The sequence below is a fragment of the Barbus barbus genome, assembly GCF_936440315.1.
Source record: "Barbus barbus genome assembly, chromosome: 2".
In the NCBI taxonomy this organism is placed as follows: domain Eukaryota; kingdom Metazoa; phylum Chordata; class Actinopteri; order Cypriniformes; family Cyprinidae; genus Barbus; species Barbus barbus.
In genome coordinates, this window is record NC_136730.1 from 14,159,363 (window position 1) to 14,179,068 (window position 19,706).

General features: G+C 36.8%; 1 protein-coding gene across 1 annotated transcript; it reads right to left on the bottom strand.

The window, feature by feature from the left end:
- Positions 1-2,223: 2,223 nt before the first annotated feature.
- Positions 2,224-19,626, bottom strand: LOC306885895 (protein O-GlcNAcase-like; the record flags this gene model as incomplete). The annotated part of the gene is made up of 17 exons (XM_079442700.1): positions 2,224-2,360; positions 2,453-2,609; positions 2,725-2,920; positions 3,408-3,499; positions 3,586-3,690; positions 3,838-3,923; positions 4,682-4,738; positions 4,870-5,044; positions 5,199-5,617; positions 6,126-6,212; positions 6,488-6,757; positions 6,866-6,964; positions 7,634-7,805; positions 7,942-8,072; positions 8,606-8,703; positions 12,033-12,084; positions 19,584-19,626. 17 exons carry the CDS (start codon positions 19,624-19,626, stop codon positions 2,224-2,226), a joined length of 2,376 nt encoding a protein of 791 aa, XP_079298826.1.
- Between the last annotated feature and the right edge of the window lie 80 nt (positions 19,627-19,706).

Sequence of the window (19,706 nt, forward strand, 5' to 3'; positions counted from 1 at the left end):
ATAAATTCATAGATGTATAAATATCCAACTGTGACAGCACATTAAATGTTAAAAGAAGTTACTGCTTTTTTTCAAAATTGACAGTGTTTTTAGAATGTTGCAAAAGATTTTTCAAATAAATGCTCATCAAAGAATCATGAAAAAAAATTATCATTCTTCCACAAAAATATTAAGCAGCAAAACTGTTCTTAACATTGATAATAAAAATGTTTCTTAAGCACCAAATCAGCATATTACATTTCTGAAGGACCATGTGACATTAAAGAGTACTGGATTGAAAATTCTGCTGACATCAAAAAGAGTAAACTTATTACATTACATTAAATACATTAAAATAGAAAAACAATACTAGTTTTTATCAAATAAATGCAGCCAAAACATTAAAAAAAACTTACCAACCACAGTCATGGTTAATATAATGTAAATACTTATGAACCATACATACACACAAACAAAAGTGAGACCTTTTGTGAGAAAGGAAAGGTTTTAATGATGCTGTAAACATGTTTTATTCCATTATTACAAAAACTGCAGTTGTACTGTACCAGAATCCTTAAAACCATTAAATGCAAACAATTTAACAAGAAATATTACTATCTAAGCTGAGACCTTTCAGTGTACGTATCGCAATTCCAACATTAAAACCTGCAGAAATAGTAAAAGTGCTCTAAAATGGATGAAAAGTACAGTTAGCATGCACAATCAAATGTATTTTAACCATAAATGTACAAAAACTAGCAAATCAGTGAGATTATATCAAATGATATTAAATCAATGGTGCAAAAAAGCAGATTTAATTAGTTTTTTTATGATTGCCATGGCGATTAAAAAAAGGCTATTGGTTATAGATCAAAAGGCATATTATTGAATGTGTGGACAGACGTGCATACAGTGTGTGTGTGTGTGTGTGTGTGTGTGTAGGGACAAAGAGAGAAGACTAGAGCTAACAATAATTTAGTCTCTCAGAAGATTTGGGATTTCTGTGTGAGAAAAAGAGTTCATTCAAAGAAAGAGCTATAAAAAGCCCTGCGAGATGCACCATGATTCATCAATCTTGGGAGGTCAGGGTCCCTTCAGCACACTGGAGGAGCTATTTCATGTCTATTATGTGACATGATATTGTATATTGTACTATATATTCAGGAGTCTGCTTTGTGAGCCTGACCATGACCGGCTAGGGGAGGTTTGTGTGTATGTGTGTGCTGAATACAAAAGAGAAACATTGTGCTTTTTGCTCCTACAGCCATCCATAGCTGCAACACAGACACTCTCAATAAAAAACAGCAAGTTGTATCATCCCCAAAAGCAGAGCCAAAAGTTTATGTGAACCAATAAAAGAGCTCCAAATGCATGGTGCAGCGAGAAGGCAAACTGAATGCTGATTTATGAAGATGAAGCTGTAAACAAGTGATCACTATTAAGTTCTCATTTTGTCTCTAATGTTTTTTCACAAAGCCCCCAGCTTTGACCATAAAACCTAAAGGCCTGTTCACACCAAGTCCAATGTGATTAAATGTAAAGAAATGTTTAAAAAATCACAAAAAGTGCCTACAGACAATCTCTGATAGTCCCACAACTACTTTCAGTGTAAACACATACCATAAATCTACATTTCTCTGAAGCCCAATCCTATTGTCCAAAAACATTGGTTGTTTTGTTAAATGTGTTTGTACATTTTTATTGTGGCTTGTACTATTCTAAATAAAATATCAACAAACAAAATACTTTAACACTAAAACAAATAACAATAAGTCCGATGCCAAATTTTTGTTATTCTCTGAAATGCAAATGCCTAAAATGTAGGGCTGTGCAATTTGGGGGGAAAATCGAGCGGTGCGAGTATGAGAAGCATTCAGAGACACGGCGTACACATTGCGTCCACATCCCAGACTTTGCGATTTCGATTAATCGCACAGCCCTACTAAAAAGCCTTAAAAAATTGCAGATCGTCATAGTACAATATATATATTTTTTTTATTTAATTTTTTCTATCTGATCTTGGATTTGACTTTGGCATGCAAAATGCATTTATTTATTTATTTTTTTTTTGGGGGGGGGGGGGGGGGGGGGGGGGTAGACCTTAATGCTTCACCAAAGCACTTTCTAAGCCCAACCATTTTTCTAAGCACAACTATAACCACAGCTCCAGCCTCAAACATGGCAACATGTTCATTTAAAATCAGATTTTCTTTCAGCTGGATCCTGTGTGTTTTGGATATTTGCTTATAACAGCCTCCCCAAAACTACACCTTCTCTAGGCCATGCTTCTCCACGGAGGATCTCCAGAAATCCTAGCTTTGTCAGAAATTCCATCCGTAATCCATCTGTAGGCTGGACCTCGCAAAATACACCCTGTGAACCTGAGGAAGAAAGAGAAATGAAATACTCAAGGCTAATATCAAGGATACTATCAGCCAGTCTGGAAATATGCTTAAAATCAGTGTTAGTTCACCATTAGCTTTGAGGGCCGTTAGCAGGGCTGTGAGGAGGCTACGACTGACACTACAGTCCACCAGTTCAGGAAGAGCCTCAAGCCTGAGCTGAGATGGGAAATGATACAGCAGAGAGTCTGGATAGTCCTGTTCTTCATGGAAATACAGCAGCACCTCCTAGGGGTTTGGAGGAGAAAGTGCAATTCAAGACGTCAGGATTGGATGTTACTATTGCACCATTTTAAAAGTACAGCATAATAAATGTGGTTGTGTGTTTAGCTTTAACTCTTACCTTTGTTGCAGTATGTCCACTCGCTCCATGGGGCCGTGAAGGATATTTGTCCCTCATAGCAGGTAGCCAGGTGGCCTGACATCGTTTGGCAAAGGAGCGGACATCCAGAATACCCACAGCGCACCCACATACACCCAGTTCATCCTCCAGAACCAAGCTGTACTCTGAGCACAAGGCCAGAGACGCACCCAGACACCTAAAACACAAACACACAGCAGAAAGAGGCTGATATTTCTCATATACCTCAGGACTGCAAAACATTAAGGAATTGCATTTTAATACAACCTCCTGTTTTTCTTGTATTTTCTTACAGAATTACTCAATCTTACTCAATCTCAGGAATCAGTGACCGCAATGAGAAGATATACATTGGTGTGAAAAAATGTTGGGCCCCTTCCTGATTTTTTATTTTTTTGCATGTTTGTCACACTTTAATGTTTCAGATCATCAAACAAATTTTAAAAATAATCAAAGATAACACAAGTAAACACAACATGCAGTTGTTGAATGAAGTTTTTTATTATGATTTGGATTTTGTTTTCCCTTCATAAAAAAAAAAACCTTAATTTTTTCAACACTTTTTCACACCACTATAGTTTGTGCCCAGATGGAGGCATCTACTGAATAATAAAAGTCAGAACATTTTATATAGGGGCTGTGATATGCTTGAGAGCAATTCTTGCCTGTCCCCAATGAAATCTGGATGAGAGATGGCAGCATCCTGGCTCCCTTTACCCTTCTGATGCAACTGACGCACCATTCGGTAGAGCTCCACCTAAAGATGTGGAAAAAAAACAATGAAAAGAGTCAGAAATGTGTAACGAGGTTGAGTCAATTGGTTACCAAGTGTGCTTGAGTCACCTTGTCTTTTTGCTGGAATGGTCGTATATTATAAAGTCGAGAGGTGGGGAACAGAGGGGGAGGGTGACTGAACAACTCACTGCTGGTCCCCACAGGCAGAAGCATCTGATTCACACCAACACCAGAGGCAGACAAAACAAGAAAAAGACAGGAAAAGATCAAGGAGACTGAAAAAAGTACAGCAAATCAATCTGGCCCTTTAACCTAATATAATGTAATTTGTAACTGAATCATTAATTATATCATTCCTACCTGCACCTCTCCGGATAGTCCTCCTTTAATCACCCATGGCTCCGCCTCCACACCATGGAGCTCCGCCCCTGAGGAAGCTCCACACCCTGTGAACAATCCCCAACATCAAGAGTATCAATCCACTGCAGGAACCAGTAGGTTTAAACAAATCAATTTGTGTTATTTAACTGTGAACATATTCAAATGTGTCTTATTTCTGTCACGTTACAATATAGGTTTTAATGTGTTTGACACTGATGTGACAGTTTTTGATGCACCATATTTTTGATGAACCATGTTTGAATACAGTACTGTTCAAAAGCTTGGAGTTGGTAAAAAAAAATGTTTTATATTTTTGCATTGGTCACTAAGGCTGCATTTATTTGATCTGAACATTATTAAAAATTAAAATAACTTTTTTCTCTTTAATATAGCTGAAAATCGAATTTATGCCTGTGATTGCAAAGCTGTGTTACATGATTCTTTAGAAAACATTCTGATATGCTCATTCGGTGTTCAATGTTCATTGATTGTTATTATCAATGGTGAAAACAGTTGTGCTGCTTAATATTTTTTTGGAAACTGTGATGTTTTTCAAAACTCTTTATTGAATAGAATGTTGAATAGAAATGTTTTGCAACATTATAAATGTCACTTTTGATCAATTTCATGCACCCCTGCAAAATGATTATTTATTTAGCATTTTTAATTTTAATTTAGATTTGAGAGCTGCACTGCAGCACAACATTTCTGAATGTTTCTACATTTCTTTCTTTTCTTCACATAAAGCTAGTCGACTTCAGAAAACTAAATATGCAGAAATTAATATGCTACAGTCTATAGGTCTATAGTTTTTGACACTCACAGTGGAAGCAGTTCTTCCAGGAGCCTAGTGGAGAACCTTCACTCAGTATACGCCCCTCTGTGAACGGAAATATGCTTGTGAGAAGATGGGAGATGGGTTCTTCACTTTTTATTTATCACATGAGGGGAAAAGGCCTACATGACAAGACAAGATCATCAAGATCAAATCATCCCTACTGTCTCTCTCACCTAGCCAGCAGATGAAAGCCTTGGCCACCAGCAGGGTGTTTCTCAAGTCCCAGATGTAAGGGTAAAGGTCGTAGAGAACAGCCCTATTGATGCTGTTCACAACAGCACCGTGCAGTAAAGCCACATCATCACACGCAGCCAGGAAACGGCCTGCACGGTCCCGCCATTCCTCTATCTGAGAGAGCAAAAATTAATAACAAAAACCTCAACCAAATGCTACTTTCATGATGAATCATTGCTATAATCTCAATATCATCAACTTTATTAAAAACAAATCAAATGACAAGTGAATTGATAGTGAATATATTTAATAAAATGGATCTTTTCACCTTCTGTGGCAAGACCTTCTTGCCATTGCCATTGACACTGACGCAGTGACAGTTGGCTTTGAGCCACGTGAGGTCCTGCAGCAGATTCTGAGCAGGTGGTCCATGTTCATGAGGCAGGTAGTACAGGCCTACAAGCAGACGGACCTGGGCCTCGCTGAGAGGAACCCTCCCAGAACAGAATCCCCTTCTAGAGTTCTTTTCATGGCTGAAGCTCCTGGAGACCTGGTTCTCCCCAGTTTTCAGATCCTGGCTCATAACAGGGTCTGCTGGGATTTCATCGCTAGCGAGAGCCCCTGTGCTCCGGGAAGAGGTTATGGGACGTTTGGGCTGGGCTCCACATTGATTGTCTGAGCTATCGGAGGACTTTGATTTAACAGAGAGTGTTAAGGGCTTGAGGTCTGTAGGCCTCACTTGACGTCCTAAAAGAAACAGTGAGCAATAATTGGACTCAAAATCAGATCCATGTCAGCACTTACAACAGATTCTTTGTGACAATAATCAATAATAAACTCAAAATTCAAGAAAATCGTCTGAAACTAGCTGAAATAAAATACGTTTAAATACCAAAATTTGTGAAACACTGAAATAAACAGAAATTAAAGCTCAAAAGAAATATTTTTTAAAAACGAATAAAAATACAATACAACTAATAAAAACAAAAGCACCATTAGCAACATTACTAAAACTTAAACTAAAATTTTAAATAAAAATTAAATATATTAAAATATAACAAATAAATAATAATAATACATAAATCGCACTAAAAATGTTAATAAAATAATAAAATGTTAATAAAAATGTTTTTAGTCATTATTACAATTTATGAAATAACCAATAAAAAGTTAAATATATTTAATGTACATAAATCACTTTTCAAATTTACAAATAAATACGAGTTTTTTTAACAGATGTTTCAGGATGCTTTACCAGGGTGCAGAGGAAGACTGAGCTCCTTCATCCAGTCTTGCAAGGCAGATGACAACGCTCTATCCACACTATAGGCCTCTTCATCACCTACAGAGGTTATACTAGGTCAGCAAGGGGTAGAATTTTTCTTTATACTCCTATTGAGTGCTCCTGTATGTTTGTTCATTCAATGTTTAAACGCTCTATGTTTTTACATTAATGAATTTACAGTAGCAGATGCTTTTATACAAAACAACTTACATTCCATTCAAGATATACATTTTATCACATTTTGCATGCCCTGGGAATCAATCTCATAATCTTAACATATCTATATCCATACTACAATATTTAAGCCTCTCTATCCTCCATTCTGCTCTCACCTTTCCCCTCCTCTTTTCCTTCTTCATTCCAGCTTCCCAGGGTATGCAGAGGGATGAAATTGGCTTCAAATTCGCAGTTTGGATTTAGCAGCAGACCCCTCAGATGGGCCCTGAGTCCAGGGGGGCGGCCCTTAAAAGGCCCCAGGAAGACACGTCGGGAGTCATAATCATTCGCATGAAGGTTGTCCCAAATGAGGGGTGGCCTTCGAAGCACCGACTGGACCTCAGCTAGTGATTCAGGACTCAGTTCCCGTGATATCACCTTATTTCCTATAGGAGAGCGATGACCAAATATGTAAATGTTAGAAATGTGGTTTCTCTAACAAACTGACACTGAGTGTGATTTTTTTTTAAGGACACACTGAAAATGTCTCTCACCGGTCCAGATGACAGAGATGCCAGGGAGAAGATCCTCCCCAACTGTCAGCAGGTAGGGAGACTTTGACACGCTAGGAGTGCACAGAGAACTACAGTACTCTATAGAGAGAAAAGAAATAACAGCACAGTACTGTTTGGGGGAAAGAAGGAGAGAACAATGTAAGAAAACGCACAGAGAATGACATTGAGGTTTTAAGATGGGAAGAGCAGTGTCAGATCATCCAAAATGTAAATAAATTTGTTTCTTCATTGAAACGGATTTGGAAAAGTTTACCATTATAGCATTTCATCAGTTGCTCAACAATGGCTCCTCTGCAGTGAATGGGTGCCGTCAGAATGAGAGTCCAAACAGCTGATAAAACCATCACAATAATCCACAAGCTATAGTTTAAATTTAAATGTATCAATGGTTTATTTGTTTCTTACAAACACACAGTTTTTACTTCACAAGGTGATAAATGATAGACTGGACTCTTTTGGATTATTGTGATGTTTTTATCAGCTGTTTGGACTCTCATTCTGACGGCACCCATTCACTGCAGAGGAGCCATTTGTGAACAAGTGACGTAATTTCTAAATTTCTCCAAATCTTATGAAGAAACAAAATCTTGTACATCTTGGATAGCCTGAGGGTTAATACATCTTAAGCCAATTTTAATTTTTGTTTGAACTATTTCTTTAAGGTATCATTAAGTAAATGTGTCACTCCATTAAACTGATTCTTGCTCTGTAATGAACTAAGCTTGACATATTTATGTATTAGCTTACCAGTGGGACAGAAAAGGAAGACAGGTGGCTCCCTCAGGAAACGGAAAATCTCATTGGCCACGGTAACCTGGGCGTGAGCGAATGAGGAGAAGGCCTCTGTATCTGACTGGCACATGGAGTGATCAATGTCATCAAATAGGAGGGCAAAAGCCTGACAGCCCAGGTCTGACACCTAGTGGTGAAATTAAAGAGAATAAGGCATTCATGAGTGAACACAGTAGTCAAACGGTACAATAGCTGTGCAAATGTGTCTTTGATCACAAGAAAGCACAATGAAAATGAGAGGGAGATGAAGTCAGTTTGCTTACCTGTCTGAGTTTGCGTTTAAGCAGTGTGAGGTCACAAGAGTTGGAGAAGACGATGTCCTGACCCGGAGAAAGAGCATATACAAATGTCAGACCCCTCGACTCTGCCTCACACACCAAAGCTTTCAACTGAGCTGGAGACAGTGACAGAAAGATGGAGAGAGAATGAAAACGTGAAAGGTTTCATAGAAATATAGTGCCACAATGGTGCCACAAATACGATACTAGAATCACACTATTTTATAACAATACTCATGAGTCATTATTTGTTATACTGAATGCAGGCAAAAATGTATCTTTTTATATCTTAATTATCTGAAATAAGGCATTTTTTGCTGTACCTAACACACAGCAGAAGCTCACACCAATAACTGAATGGCAAATAATGGCAAAATATAATTTAATAGAATTACGTTTGTATAAAATGATTAGGTGCAATTTAGAAATTTTCTTCTTAGAAATACATTTTAACAATCTCTGCTAAGATGACCAAGTATTTATATTCTGATTGCTCAGATTATGTTTTCTAGATATGAATTATAATTTAGGGGCAGAAATAATAAAAATAACGAAAGCCTTTAGCTATAAAATGATCAGTAAATGAAATTAAAATACACAGATTAAATAAACACTTTAACCCAGTGCTGGGCATAATGAATACACATACCCTCTTCGTCTGCTGAATAAACCTCCCTCCACAGTAACCTGTGCTTCAGATCATCTTTAGGACCATACAGATATGTGTTCAAACTCCACATCTGCATCCTGAAAGGGACAATAGGGAACAGGTGCATTAAGAGACCAATCTTTTTAGAATTGAAAATGAATTTTCCTTTTTTTTTTGAGAATATCGTGTAAGAAGAGCACAAGGCACAGCAGGGAGAAAGAGCGAGAGAGACAGGCAGAAAATAGAGACATTCATTGATCTTGCATCATTAATAATATAAGGGTTCGCATTTCCTGCAGGGAATGAGTGTGAGTTTAACAACAGCAAAGGATTGATTCCTCTGCAGAGGAAAAAAGTAAATGGTCTGCCCCTCTATGAATTTCAACCTATTTATGAAGAAAAACAGTTTAACTGCAGTGTGATATTTAAATGTTGTTCTTAATATAATCATTTCGGTGGCAATGACAATGGCCTCTAAATAAATATTAAATGAAGATCATGATTATTGCACAAAATGTGCACTATTACCAATACAGAGATTTAACTTGAACTTTCAAGTCCCATGGGAACTCACTTTTGTGATATCAAGGTCTTGAGAACTTCATACCATGCTTTTATAATTTATTTTTGCAATGTTTAAAAAAATGACTTCAAGATTGTATTGCTTTATCCATGTCCCAGATTATTTAATTCTTTGAACCCAAATCTTAAAAGGCAAAATCTTTAATATATTACTACATTTTTACAATCTACATAATGAGTGAAGTAGTCATTTTGCAATTGTCCCTTTAAAATTTTCAAAAGTTATTATAATTGGTAACCAACATGTTGTAACAGAACTGTTTGTTTAGTTTCCTTTTTGTCCTTATTTGGTTCTTCCTGTTTTAGTTTGTGTCCTAGTTTTGTTAATTAATGATCGTCATCACCTGTGTTTAATTAATTACCTTGTTTCCTCGTTTGTTCCAGCCCCTTTATAAGTCCTCAGTTCTGCCTTTGTGTTTGTCTGATCTTAAGTTAACTTATTGTCGTAAGTGTGTTGAAGCAGTTTATTAAAAGATTCCTTTTGTTTATACTTTCGTCGAGCGCCTTTTTGCCACAACCACCGGACCGTTACACATGTCAATGAGAAGTAAATTCCATAATGTAAAATATCAAATCTAAAAGTTAAATGACAACAAAAAATATAAAATATTGATATTTTAACTATGTATAATTCAGAATCAAGTTGTACATTTGCCAAAGTTATTGTAAAAAATATTATATAATTCTACTTAGCAAACTGGCACTGTAGTGGTAATCATGATGTTTAGTCTATACTGTTAGACATTGTTAGTGGACATTAAATAAACTAGCGTGAAAACTAGTGTTAAAAGTGTATAGGAGAGTTTATATTCTTAAACTCAACAAGACAAGTAATCTAATGTGATCTGTAAAATGACTGTTTCAGAGAATGGGTTTCTTCCAGATTAAAGTCTTAAGATCTCAGACAAAAACTGAGTTAACTAAATTAAATATTACATCTTTGCCTACCATAGAATGAGTGTGTCTGCGTGTGCGTCTCAGGAGAAAAGCAGACTCCCTAAATAGGCTGAGGCTGAGCTAGTGCTTGTCTAAAATATTAAAGAACCTCCCCAAAGGTTAACCTCAAGCAAGCGTGTGCACACACTCACTCACACACACACACACACACAAAGCTAATTTTGGGTCTCCCCCTCTCCAACCTATTTAAAATGCTAATGCACAGATAGAATCTATCGTTTGCTCTTTCTCTCTCTCTTCCTCCCCACTTCCTTTTTCTCCTCCTTCTCTCCCTTTGTCTACTGCATCAGCACAGTCACTTCACTCTCACTCAAGTGTCTAAAAGTTCTCATTCCCCTTCTTTCGCCTGCACTATTAATCTTTTCATCCAGGGTTGAGTTTGGACCAGTGCCTGTATCACTTGTTTGTGTGGGTGGGTAGGATACTCTCTCGCTTCTCTCCTTTCTTCCTATGCAGATGGATTCCCACACACTCTAATTTCTGTCAAGTCCAAGCCATTGTACATTAATGTAAATTCTACTGATTTGGACGTCACAAACCAAGGCATCAATCAGAACAGGCTGAAAAATATAAACAAATCAGTAATATTTCAAATATTATGTACAGTATGCCATGTGTATATACAGATGTCTCAGAATGGGAAAGAATATATCAATCACTAAAGCTATTATTCATCTTTTTCTAAGTTTAAGAAAATCTGCTATACTAAACTTAAATGGATGAGAACTGCATTTTTGCTGATCGAATCTACTAGTTAATGCCAGCTCACTGAGTAAAGTGTGAGCTTGTTCATTAGTGCTGCAGCAGAGAGTGTCACCACCAGGATTCTTAGCTAGATAAACCAGGAAGATGTCCTAGGTTAACCAGCTTGACCAACAACTTCAGTTTTGTTGGAAACCATAATACAGCTTCAGTTTTGTTGGAAACCATAATGACAGCCAGCTAGACCAGCACTAAATCAGGCTGAACCATCATGGAAAGATGGTGTTTTCAGCAGAGATACCTCAAAAAGATCACCCCAAGATGAAAACCTTCTTGATATTTACTCACCTTCATGCCATCCAAGATGTAGATGAGTTTGTTTGTTCATTGAAACAGATCTGTAGAAATTTAACACTACATCACTTCACAGTGAATGGGTGCCGTGAGAATGATATTATAAACAGCTGATAAAAACATCACAATAATCCACAACTCATCCACATGACTCCAGTCCATCAGTTAACATCTAAAAACACCTTAATGATGGATTTATTTATTACAAATATGGACTGGAGTCGTGTGGATTACTTGTGTATCATTGTGATGCTTTTATCAGCTGTTGAACTCTTATTCTTATGGCACCCATTCACTGTAATGGTCAATTTTTCATTTCCAATAAAGAAACAAACTCATTTAGATGGCTTGAGGGTGAGCACAATTTCAACAAAAAGTCATTTTAGGGTGAACTATTTATTTAAGAATATGGCAAATAATAATAATACTTTCTCTTTTCTTCTACTTCACCCATGCTCTGATTCAAAATGGACTTCTTCCTTGCCACTGATTTCACCATGGCTAATGTATGAAGATGTGTGAAACTGGCTCAGTGGAGTCATGCTGGCACCAGTGTCCAATGATTAGTCATAAAAAGCCATTTGTCTCTCTGCCTACACGACTTTACACCTCTGCAACGCACCAGCTGCTCTGTGCTGACCCCCGGGCAGCTTTACTGTACAGCTCTGATACCACCATGTTGCAAACATGATCCAAATAAACATCCCATGTTATATTACATAACTGTAGATTTATAATATTTTGTGTCCCTTTAGTGATACAAATGCATATAAAGATCAATCTTGTCATCCCATCTATACATTGTGTGTGCACTCACTGATCCCATACTCACCACTGAAATAGTACCTTCCTTTGTTCCATTGACCAGGGTCTCCCATAGAAACCTAAGGAGTACAATATACAGATATAACACACCTTTAACACATGCAGACACACACGTGACTTGTTCTCCATTTACACAAGGCAGCATTTCATAACCATCACAAAGCTTCAGAATTTCTGTTCTCTTCCACCTCCTCTTCGCTGCAGCCCACTCAAAACAGTCGGATTTTGGGCAGACTCTGAATTATGAGCTTGGACCTTTCATGCTATGCTGGACCAGTTATGTAATAGTCAGGGCCATCGCTAGGGGTGGGCATTGGGAAGCAGCGCAGGATTATATGTATCAAAGCTTTGTTTGAGGCACTCTGTAACAACTAAACTGCATAGTTTTTAGAGTCGTCTATACAAATATTTAGCTATTTTTACTGTGTTTTCTGTACAATTTTTCATGAAGACTACGATGGCAGTACTTGAATTCACTCTGACTACTTTATGGCTGTTATTTCACATGTTGGTCAGGTGGTCTCTTTCTGTCTAAGTGGGTAGTTCTTGGCCAGAATAAGCTGCAATGAGAAGCAGATTTTTGAAGCAAGCACAGACTTTTTGCTGCCACATTCTGCACTGTTTTATGGTTGCTTGTGCAGAAAACATTTAGAATAATTAGTAAAACATTTACATACACAGAATTTCTATATTTCTATATATATAATTGAATATATTATATATTTAATATTTATTAAATGATTGTAGCATTAAAAACAAGTCAATCCATGTTACATCCATATCCACATTTACAATATGCATCCATCCTCTCAATAAACCCAAATTAACTTGTACTGAGGGCTGATAAATAAATTCAGACACATCCAATGGATAGTGTAAGTGTTAGCTTACAGAGATACACATGTTAGCTAATGTAATCAGGCAATAGCAATGCTAGTATTGGTCATCTGAGTATTGATACTTACCAGTAATAGAAACTAATAATCGTTGATCAGGCGTGTCACACTCTTTAATATCCAACACTAAAGTTACATAATAGTGGTTTCTTATCCCCGCAGGAGAGAGAGAGAGAGAGATAAACACATTTTTGATTCATAGGTGCTTGTGTGGGAAATGCGAGGCCATGGTCACAGCTGAGGAAAGTCAGTGCTGCAGGGAGTTAGATACGTTACATGCTGGGTCTTAGTGGAGAATGTGACCCCCACACTTGATGTGCAGTGTCTGACTCTACACCCAGGCTTTGAGGCTTGCTGTCTGAACCCATATGTGCTACAGATAGCCTATATGCACTTCAGACAGGAGCATAGACCTCTCCAGGCCAGCAGACACATGTTTTAGGGCAGAAATCATTTATTACTCTAGCTAAATACTTGTATACATGTATAAATACATAGTTAAAGATTTTAATATTAAAACAGTCTTAATAATTTTGATTCTAAATTACAAGTTAACTCTATTTAGGTCATGACTACCTATAAGTAACACTTTTTGATGCCATTGGTATAACGCAATCAATAATGATAGCATACAGACAAGTTGTCCGCTGGGCCTATGGTGCATGTGTTGTGTCAGCCATTAGAAGATAGTTTACAGAGGAAGGAGGACTTTATAAAGGTTTTGAATGGCCCCATTTTGTTGACAATCAATAAAAAATAAATCACAATCAAGCAGATCTGCATTTATGGTTAATTCAATTCAGTTTTATTTATACAGCACTAAATCATAAATATTATTTCTTAGCACGGTTAATACCCAACTCAAAACAACATTTCAACTGTTAATATATATATGTAGATGTACCAAACATATACTACCAAAAGAAATACCATCTGACCTTTTTAAAAACATTTAACAATCTTTCAGTCTGGGTATCACACTAATGTGTTGATAAAGTGTGTTAAATTGTGATGGCTGTGCTAGATATACACCAACAGCCTCATATAATGTTGATCCTGTGGAGGGATCTGGAGAGAGGAGCAGGTGTAGTGGACATGACAGTGTTGTGTTCTCCTGGAGCCTGGTGACCTGCAGTATTCCTCTCAGACGGCATATGCTGGGAGAAGCAAACACAAGTTTAGATCACATTCACTGCTGACCATGCTTTTCCACTTGGCCTCCATCACATCTGTGTCTCCATTAGGAGTGGAAGCTGTGGTCCAGTAGAGGTGGTTCATAACAGCTGGCCTCCTCTACTTCAGATCTTCACACTCCCATCTCCCAAAGCCTTAAAAACACACAACATGACAAAAAAAAAAAACAATTAGCTGTGCAAACAATGTCACTAAGCTGTCACTAGACTTGATAGTAATAATATTAGCAAAATGAGGTTAATTTACCATTTATGCCTTCTCATACAGTAATGTTTTTACACGGCTTTAAATATATAACGATATTGCAAATGCTTACAAGCTAGCTGCGGTGCTTTACAACAACTTATATACATTTCGTTGTGGCTCATTATTTAAATAATTATGTTCACTGATTTGGTAGTTAACAAATGTAAAAAAAAAAAAAAAGACTTACGGTGCACAGTTGACATTTTCGTGGAACTGCACCTCTGCCGGATCCGTGAGCATCATGTCTCCCGTCAGCGGCCGAACACAGGCTGACCGGGACCAGGTGAAGGTGCTGTGTGCACCAAAGGAACCGCACCGAGTCTCACTAAGTTCTTGCTTCAGCATCTCATGTGAGACTCATATCGCCTGGATGATAATCCTCCGGTGTAAAGTGATCGTTAAGTTACACACCACCGTGGTGTTTGAAGCAGATGCATTAGTGAAATCCAGTCTCTTCAGCTGCACAAACGCACCGAGGCCCAGAAGATACCGTCCTATTTCTTGTTAGGAAACCTGTGGACTCGATGTCCTGACAGGCTGGAGTTCGTACAACCTCCACAAACACAATAATTTACAATGACAATGATAAATTGAAATAAAAATAACTACCGACTCTGGTTTTTGAGAACTGTCCAGGAAAGAGTCACTTTTTTATCTAAATTTGTGCCCTCGCGTCTTGTAAAACATTTTCAAATCCTGCATTGATGGTTCATATGGTATTTTCATACAAGGTTATACATCATTTCAAAAGTGTTGGGGGGACAGAATGTCTAGTGTTATACCTGTTTGTTTGTTTTTTTCAGTTAACCCTTGTCTAATTGACAGGTTTTATTTTTAATCATACCTTTTTGCTTAATATGCGTTATGATTATATTATTATATATGATTATAAAACAGAAGGAAAGAAAGAGAGAAAAAAGAAAAAGAAAGAAATACAACAGCTCTAAGGTACTAATATGCACCTTTTTGAGTATAAGTTACAAAGATGTCCTTATAAGGGTACTATTGTTTTTCAATTTCTAATTGTATTTTGTGTGTGTTGTATGTACAGTACGTGGCACACAGTAATGGATACTTGCACATTCACATACTTCTTTATTCTGTTCTGTTCTATTAGTCTGATTCGTCTATGTTAAAAGGTATAAGAAATATCTTATCATAGACAATGCTGTAAATAATCTTTAACTCTGAAGCCTCACTGAAACATTCACTCTCAACTCTGAATTCACTTCTGCCTCTGTCTATAGCAAATAAAGTAGTGTTTGAAACATGTACATACAGGGAATAGTGACATACAGAAGAAAATAACACATTAAGTACACTGCTGGACAATAACCAATCATTTGTATCCTAAATAATTTTTTAACACTTTAGAATGGGGAACACATATTCACTATTAACTATGACTTTTGCCTCAATAAACTCTTAATTTACTGCTTATTAATATCTTGTAAGGTAGTAGTTGTAGTTGTTAAGTTTAGGATTATGGAATGCAGAATATGGTCATGAAGAATAGATTATCTATATAAATTATCACATATAAATTATCTTGTCTCTAGCATTCTAGGATTAGATTTTGCTGCATTAGGTAAGACAGTGGTTGGTTATTATTTATTATTCATGCTGGCTCTCATGCTGATGGAAAAACAAACCACGCATATATTCATGCTTGATTTGCTTCAGTAATTATGAATATAGCATGACTGGCATTACTGGTATGTGAACAATAACAAATCAATAATTTATATAGAATAGATTTATATATCAGTGAAACTCAGTGTATCTTTTACTTGACAGCAGTCTGGATTTACTAACATGTGGTTATTCAAGTCAAGACAAGTCCATTTTATTTGTATAGTGCTTTTCTCAAAACAAATAAGCTGCATACGAAATCTCATATTGTCTCATAACGGAACTTCATTTTGGATTGAAACTTAAACTTCACGTCTGTTAAAAAGTATGTTGTACAAATATGGCGAGTACGTCATCATGTTTTCACTGTCACATGACAAACCAACATCTGTTGCAGCACTTCACTGCCGTTCATTAAATTACATTTTAAAATACTCGTAATCAGACTACAGTTACTTTTTTACTGATTGCATGATTACATATTCATACAATAGCAATATATTATTCGTAATTTAAAGAAAACAAGTGAAATATTCAAATATTTTAGTAAGTGTTGCATATTAATTGATGTTATTTTAAAATGATTTATTTTAATTTTACATTTTTATGATCAAATTAATTATTAGCTTTTCAACAAACTCACAAACCCCCTACAGTTCCTTTCGAAACCCCAGTTTTTGGAAACCTGTAATGTTTAAAGCACTTCATGTTGTTAATAACAATAAATGGAATATATTTTCTTACCCTCTTTATTTTTATATCAATATAGCACAAGATTATCCTATTTATTTTTTAGTTAGGTCAAAAGTAATCAAAAAGTATTATATTAATATTATAATAATTATATTATATTAAAAGTGTTATATTAGTATTATAATAAAAAGTATTATATTGATTATATTACCTAAAAATGTGTAATGGATTACGTTACTAACTACAATTTTTGCCATGTAATTTGGAATCAGTAATGGACTACAATTTGTCAGTAATCTACCCAGCTCTGGCAGTGACTGTCAAGGCAAGTTTACAGAAAATATTTATGATATTTATATTTATTAAATATATATGTTAATATTTATGATATCTTATCATCATGCTTTATAGTTGTATTTAGCAAATTACAGTTGGGTGATAATAAAGTTTACATTTTGCAAAAGTCAAACAGTCAAAATGTTCTATATACAGTGCCCTCCAAAAGTATTGGAACAGTAAAGACAAAATTGCTCTGTTGGCTGTGGAGTGAAGACATTTGCAAATATGATTAAAAGATGGATATGAGACAAAACTACAGAATGTCACGTTTTATTATTAGCCGTTTCAACAAATACATCTTTTACCAAATAAAAAAAACAGCACTTGAAATAGAGTTGAAATTAGACTTCATCCCACTCATTGATGTGAGCATAAGTATTGGGACAGTTGAACACAAGGCAGATATAAAAGATTAAAAGCTATTATTTAGTTGCAGATCCCTTGTGCACAATCACAGCAGTGAGTCTGTGACCCATAGACATCACCAGACTCTTGCTCTCATCCTTTGAAATGCGTTTCCCAGCCTTTAATGCAGCCAATTCCAATTGTTGCTTGTTTTGGGGAGTTTCTGCCTTTACTCTGCTCTCCAGCTGGTGAAATTCATGTTCGATCGGATTTAAATCTGGAGATTGACTTGGACAATCTAAGACTTTCCATTTCTTTGCCCTTATAAATTCCTTGACTGAACTGGCAGGGTGTTTTGGGTCATTGTCCTGATGCAATATGAAGCACTTCCCAATGAATCTGGTGGCATTTTCTTGAATATTGGTAGGCAAGATGGTTTTGTACCCTTCCAAATTCATTCTGCTACTGTCATCATACATTAAGTCATCAGTAAAGTTGAGAGGGCCTGTTCTAGAGGCAGCCATGCATGCCCATGCCATGACACCACCTCCACCATGCTTTACAGATGAGGCTGTATGCTTCATTATGGATCATTTGCAGTTCCCTTTTTTTCTTCACATTTTTGCTTGTCACTTAGATAAAGGTTCATCTTTGTCTCATTGGTCCATAAACACAGTTCCAAAACTCTTCTGGCTCACCTTTGTGCTTTTTTGCAAACTCTAATCTTGCCTTTCTATTGTTGGTGCTGGTCAGAGGTTTGCATCTTGCTGTGTAGCATCTGTAATTCTGTGTCAAAGTCTCCTGAGGACAGTAGATTGTCAGAGCATCACCCCAGCTTTCTGGAAGTTGTTGGTGATTTTACAGACACGTCTTTTAGGATTCATTTTCACAGCTTTTATGATTTTTCTGTCATGAACTACTGTTGTTTTCTCAGCCGATCAGGTCGTTGTTGGTTGCTGGTGTCGCTGGTGGTTTCCAAACTCTTGATTTCTCCATGCCCTTTGTTTTTGCTATAGCTTTAATTGACTTCCTCTTTTCTTTTAGCATCCAAATTGCATGCTTTTCTCTCAAAATCAGCTCCCTCGTCTTCATCCTGGTTTGTGTGTGTCATCATCGAATGCAAGATTCAGAATACAGAAGTAATGGATATAACTGATACGACACATTCAATTCTTCAATGCTTCTGAAGAATTAATGCAACAGGACACAGCTGATCACTTAGAAAGACCTGTGAGGCAACTGTTCCAATACTTATGCTCACATCAGATAGAGGGATGAAACTCTAAAAGTGCTGAACTTCTTAGCTGGTAAAACATCTATGTGTTGAATCACCCAATAATAAAATGTGACATGCATTTTTTGTCTTTACTGTTCCAATACTTTTGGAGGGCATTGTATATCGCTTGACGTGAATATAATGTATTTACGCAGATAAAGTTGGATATACTTAAATATCCAACTTTATTTAGAGAGCTGGGCGATAATGTTGTTCACAATCTGCAATGATATAAATGATCACATAGCTGAGATTTGTTACGTAGTATATGTCCCTTTACGTGAGAGGCCTGTATGTATGCAAGTAAAGTTAGATTTACTTATAGACCACAAAGTGTGTCTCCCCTCTTCATTCCCACATGTTCTAGCGACAACCCTGATATTGGATATTCATGCCAGTGTGGTCCTAAAGTTTGCAGCTGTAGAACAGAAGTGGGTCAGTAATAAAAAGCTACTGGAATCCAGCAGGGTGACATTACCACAGGAGAAAAAAAAACAAATCACCCACCGAGCCAATAATGTGACTGAGCTGCAAACAAGAATAAGGCCAATTAGGAGATATGCACAACATGCCTGTGTGTGCACAGGGGATGGAAATGTGTGTGTAATTGAGAGTGTGTGTGTCTTATGGTTCCTGACCAGCTGCTTCCTATCACACTCCAGTATAAATATGGAAATAAACACCCAGGATGCTCCACGGCGCCTTAATAAGATGAATTGCCCTACTAGCCCATAAATTAGAAATGGGTTATTTTAGAGGCTAGTTATAGGTGTCTTTATAGCTTGGCGCTTGTCTTTTTTAAATAACGATTTCACAATACATCACCGCACTAATTCACGTTAAACGTGCCATTTAACGAATAAATCTCATGTATCTCTTTGATTGTATCTGTGGCTCCCACCCAAGCACCCAGATAAATGATGTTTCGTAAACTTACCCTCAACAACACCGCATAAAAACTCGTGTCGCCCCTCCATCATCGCTGTGATTGTCTATCGGGATGCTCAGGATGCGGATGCTTCAGTCTCTCCTCCGCGTCTTGTCATCCGGACTGAAGTCT